Source organism: Octopus bimaculoides, chromosome 4 (genome assembly GCF_001194135.2).
Source record: "Octopus bimaculoides isolate UCB-OBI-ISO-001 chromosome 4, ASM119413v2, whole genome shotgun sequence".
NCBI lineage: Eukaryota > Metazoa > Mollusca > Cephalopoda > Octopoda > Octopodidae > Octopus > Octopus bimaculoides.
In genome coordinates, this window is record NC_068984.1 from 12,180,303 (window position 1) to 12,186,302 (window position 6,000).

General features: G+C 36.6%; 1 protein-coding gene across 4 annotated transcripts in view; it reads right to left on the reverse strand.

Moving 5' to 3' along the window:
• The window catches only part of LOC106883543 (inhibitor of nuclear factor kappa-B kinase subunit epsilon), an 84,792-nt gene that overhangs the window by 16,549 nt on the left and 62,243 nt on the right, over positions 1-6,000 (reverse strand). For all 4 annotated transcript variants that reach the window (XM_014934584.2, XM_014934607.2, XM_014934599.2 and 1 more), the window contains exons 17-18: positions 5,674-5,706; positions 3,849-3,901 (exon numbers count right to left, since the gene is read on the reverse strand). In XM_014934584.2, coding sequence (XP_014790070.1) covers positions 3,849-3,901; positions 5,674-5,706 — 86 coding nt within the window. The remainder of the gene's footprint in view (positions 1-3,848; positions 3,902-5,673; positions 5,707-6,000) is intronic.

Consider the following 6,000-nt stretch of genomic DNA (forward strand, 5'->3'; position numbering starts at 1 on the left):
GTTAGAGTGTTGCACTCAAGACTGTAAGATCATGGTTTTGATTCCTGGACTGAGTGGTGTGTTGTGTTTTTGAGCAAAGCACTTCATTTCATGTTGCTCCAGTCCACTGAGCCTTAAAGAAGTTTCAGCAATAGCTGGAGAGTTAACATTATGAGGGACTGGCATTCTATTCAGGGGGAGTGTTGTAATTGCTGTCACTTATGCACCACAGAAATGGGGCTAAGTTCCAGCCTTATGAGTCCTAAGGGCTTCCACCAAACCTTAGTCACAATTTATGTTCCTAACACTAGCTGAATGATAACTAAGTTATTTTACTAAATTCTTTGTTATATTTAAAGTAATTGAAAGAAACACAGATCATCTCAACAGAAATATGGTAACAAAAGAGTTTCAGAGCCAGTTTCAGCCGGGTTGGTAACAAAAGGGTTAAGCTCAAATCCTGTCATGGTTTACTTTGCCTTTCATCCTTTTAGGGGTGATAAAATAAGTACCAGTTGAGCTCTGGAGTTGATATAATAAACAAGCTACCTCCCTCTAAAATTACTGGCTTTGTGCTAATATTGGAATCCAATATAAGGTTTATAAATTGAAGTAAAAAAAAACACAATTATGATTAAAATAGTACAGACCTAAAGTTTAACCCTAAGACTGTCCCCTTTTGCTATGAAATGAACTTTATGTTTAAAGAGATCTAAATTAAAATCTTCCCTTAATATTTCATGTTAATTTATGTTTCAAACACCAGCTTAGTAATAACAAAGTTATTTTACTTAATTAGTCATTATTTCCAAAATTAACTGAAACAAAAGCAGTGCATTTCAACAGAAATATGGTAACAAAAGCAATAATCCATGCCAAACAGCTAAAACTGGGAGAAGAAACTAAAGTACAATATAATCAATGTGTTAAATCTGTGCATTAGTCTCATGAATTCACCATGTGACTTAACATACCATCTGTTTGCTCAAGCACAACTGAAACTATTCAGCAACAACTTCTATGGTACTTCTCTTACATACTACTTCCTTCACTTCGACTTCCACAACGCCCCCACTATCTATACTACGAGAGCAAAACCAAAGTTGTTGCCCTTGACTTCAACAAAGCCACTAATTAATCTGGTCTGATTATCTTCCGACAAGCCACAAATCTCCATCTGTCTCTTCTCATCTAAATTTATACGTTCCTCACAGATGTTATTAATTCTTGAAAATAAAAGTAAAAAAAAAGTCCATCTTTCTAAAATATTTTTTTTAGTCATTGTTTAACCCTAGGTCAAACTTGATCCATGAAACCTATGATCAAAAGCATTTAAACCATACTATTTTTTCAGGCACACTGTATCTAAAACTACATTATCTAATGTGTCTTTCCTTTTTTAAGATGTTAGGGAGGGATTTGACAGCAGCAAATTGGCAGACATTAAAGTGTTAGCTAGAATGCCTTGTGGTATTTTTTCTAACTTTCTGTGCTCTGGGTTCAAAACCTACCAAGATTGACCTTGCTTTTCACACTTTTGGAGTCAATACAAAAATAGGGAGGTGGAATGGTTAAAACTGTAATAAAATCAGACTGAATGTCTTGCAATGTCTGTTTCGGATTTTGTATCCTGAATTCAAATCCCCACAAGACCTACTTAAGTGATAAAGTTAATCTACTAGCCTCACTGGCTCTTCATCTAATAAGTTATTGATGTTAAGCCCTAAGCCAAGCCTAACTGAACAGACCTGTGATCAAAGGTAGTCCAGGCATGACTACCTCATCTCTGTAGGAGTATGTAAAATTACATAATTTAATGTGTTCTTTTCTTATTTAAAATTGCTGATAGGCGCAGGAGTGGCTGTGTGGTAAGTAGCTTGCTTACTAACCACATGGTTCTGGGTTCAGTCCCACTGCGTGCACTTTAGGCAAGTATCTTCTACTATAGCCTCGGGCTGACCAAAGCCTTGTGAGTGAATTTGGTAGATGGAAACTGAAAGAAGCCCGTCGTATATATATGTGTATATATATATATGTATGTATGTATGTGTGTGTATATGTTTGTGTGTCTGTGTTTGTCCCCCCAACATCACTTGACAACTGATGCTGGTGTGTTTACGTCCTCGTAACTTAGCGGTTCGGCAAAAATAAACCGATAGAATAAGTACTAGGCTTACAAAGAATTAGTCCTGGGGTCGATTTGCTCGACTAAAGGCAGTGCCCCAATATGGCTGCAGTAAAATGACTGAAACAAGTAAAAGAGTATGAAATAAAGGATATTTGGCTGCTATTTTTGGTAAACTGACTATGTAAAAGCTCCCTTGATAGCTCATTGAGGCTCCCTTATGAGGTGTGGTGGTCACATCATTTAAGCTGTGAGAATCATATATTATCGCAAACAATTTTTGTTATATAAAATGCCAGAAGCTGTTCCCAACAGATTAAGCTTGAAGGAGGTAAAATCCAGGATTTTAAAATTTTGGTTACTTTGAGTAAATAGGTTTCCAAGAAACTTCACCAAAAGATTGTTTATGCATAACATGTGTCGTCTGTATTACATTTCATTTCTCTGAGTAACTTCACAAAAATACTACATTATAACTTTATTAAAAATTCTACAATACTTCCCAAAACACTCGAGTATAACACCTTAAATCCTTTTGTCACTTGACACACTGGTTCTCATATCAAATTCCTCTCTATCTCTTTCTTTCTCATATATAGATATATATACATTATCCCTCACCTGTATATAGAAATCAATCAGTTTCACTAAAGAAAAAAATAAACAAAAGAACCGTTTATGTTTAACTCTGCTCTAATGCACCAAATTACAAATTATTGAACCTGACGAATAAATGATCTCCCTTTATAATATAATTTTAACCCGTTGTTGTTAGCCTGACAAACTATAATTTGTTTTGCCTATGGTTCTTCAACGGACAGATTTTACATAATTTATATATTTGGAATATTATAAGTAGAAGAGATATCCCTGCAATATAAAGTAAATTACAAAATAATCTAATCATTTTTTGATTTGGTTTATATGGTAGCTTACTGAATTCTAAACTGAAATCTTTGTGGAGAAGTGAAGAGAGATTTCAGGACTGGAAGTGGAGAAGTGATATCATGTCAAGAAGCAGGACATTTGAACAGCCTATTTCTTCATCAGGACGTCAATGGGAACAAACGGGTGAAAGGGATTTCTGAGGGAGAATAGTTTTTGGCTAGAGGTTGGGGTAATGTACTCTGTTCTGAGTTTGTCTTGAGGTAAGAACTTCCTTATTTTTTACCTTATCCTACAGTTTTACTAAAGTCTACTTGGGCTGTTTTCATTCTTCTAAAACAGAGATGGGCAGATGTATTATCCTTTGTCACGAAGGAATACACGTACTTTGTTGTTGTAGTGCATTGAATACATTCAAGTTTTCTAAATATTCTGACATTCTTTTGACTTGCTACAAAAACTTATGACACAATTATCAGGGTTGTCTTGACAGTATTATCACAGTCCCCTGGGTAAAGCAATGTCCTGGGGTCACTATATACACAACCACAGCTTGCAGAGTGGTTGAAAAATTCTGGCATAGAATTTCCAGGGTTGATTTAATGGGTCGCTGGGCCCAAGTGGAATACATTGCGCTTACCGATTGTGATTCAACATCAGTTTAACTACACCCTTGTTCAGAGCTCATTTGTATATAACAATTATCCCCTCCGTACTACTACTACTACTACTACTACTACTACTGCTGACGCTGCTGCTGCTACTGCTGCTACTACTATCACCGCTGCCACCACTGACACCACCACAGTTGTAATTTACTATCAATGGAACATGCAAGAAATAAATAAAAATTAATTACGCTTTCAAGAGTTTTCGTCTCCTTTCCTGTTTCTCCAGTTTTTTCGCACCTTTCTGAAGAGAAAAAAAGAAGAGAATAAAGTAAATAAAACAAAAATAAAATGGCTGTTTATAGACATTGATATATCTTTTTTTGCTTTTAGTCTTCATTTTTACACCTAATTTGTACCAAGGCCTCAGTCTAGTGTTTTTTTATACTTTTGATCTCATTATTTCTAAACCATTTCTCCAAGCTAACATATATGGAATGGTCTTTGAAAATGAGGACATATGTTTGATACCATTAACTGTATAACTTTAAAGACCGTGTGGAACCTGTTGTTGGACAAGTAAAGAATTCAATACAGTGACTACAATTAGTTAGAATGAGACGACTGGAGGTAGCTGTTTGGATTCTGCTGCTCTGGCCTGACTGACAGGACATTCAGCTTGTTTTGATAACAGTATTTTTTGGCACTGTAGGCACCATTATCGTTTAACGTCCGCTTTCCATGCTAGCATGGGTTGGACGATTTGACTGAGGACTGGTGAACCAGATGGTTACACCAGGTTCCAATCTGATTTGGCAGAGTTTCTACAGCTGGATGCCCTTCCTAACGCCAACCACTCCGAGAGTGTAGTGGGTGCTTTTATGTGCCACCGGCACAAGGTCCAGTCAGGTGGTACTGGCAACAGCCACACTCAAAATGGAGTATTTTACATGCCACCTGCACAGGAGCCAGTCCAGCGGCACTGGCAACGATCTCGCTCAAATGTCTTTACACGTACCACCGGCACAAGTGCCAGGAAGGCGACGCTGGGCACAGGTGCCATCACAATTTCACTTTTGCAGAATGTTGCAGGAAAGAATCACAAGACAAATTTTTCAAGCTGAACTTATGAGCAGGAGATGTAGGGGTAGACCAAGAATGAGATGGTTAAGTTGACATCAATAGCCTCAGTTGGTCACACTTGGAAACCCAACCTGAAAGTGTAATGATGGTTGCTTATGATGGGATCCTATGGAGATAGCACTCAAGCACTCTACTCCCATGACTCTCTCAGGAGCAATGGGCAAAGAAAAGGGATAAAATTGTAGCTCTGATACGATTGAGTAATCAAGCAATTAAATAACTTTTGCAGTGTAGCTCTAGAGTTACGTTGGGATTGTTGTGCTGGCACATAGCTACATAGCAATTGGGCACCGTGAGTAAGTGTCTTCTGCTATAACCCTAAGCTGGCCAGAGCCATGTGAGTGGATTTGGTAGATGGGAACTGAAAGAAGCCTGTCATGTGTATATGTGTCAGTTTCCTTGTCTTGAGATCATGTGATAATTGCAAATGAGCATCACCATCAGGCAAGCAGTAGTTCCCATTTCTAATCTTCTGTGAAAATATGTTTGACCAAAGGAAATATTACATTGCTTCGAAAGAAGTGAGAGTTGATGACACAAAGGGCATCAGGCCATAGAAAATCTCTTCAATGAATTCCATCCATGGAAAAGTGAACATTAAAATGAAAATGATAATTATTATAAACCAAAACTCAGTTCACTGTAGAATGATCTGCAGTAGTTACAGGTTTTCAACAGTCACTACACACACCTTACCAAGGAAACTGTAAGAGATATAAACAGGGGCTAAAACCGAGAACTTATTCTGATTATACACTACACATTAATTGCACATTGACATATATTAGTTGCAGAAAGTAGTGATGAGACTGTCTAAAAGAGGTGTTAGATAATAAATTAGCATTCCTCAAAATTATAGATTTCCAGTAAGTATTGAAATTGAGAGAAACATTTTTAATAAAAAACAATCTGGTACATCATTTTATATCTTACCTGTGAGTCCATATTTGTATAGCCTCGCATGAACTGTTGGAAGGAAAAACAACAAAAGAATATTAAAATTGTTATCAAAAATGTTATGAGAATTCTAATATTGGTTTCAAATGTTGACACAAGGCCAGCAATTTTGGTAGAGAGTGTAAGTTTATTACATTGACCCCCAGTACTCAACTGGTACTTATTTTATTGACCCTGAAAGGATGACAGGCAAGGCCAATCTTGGCATTATTTGAACCTACTAAATGTGTTGAGTACCATTTTCTTTTGCTTGTCCACTCACTCATATATATATATATATATATATATATATATATATATATA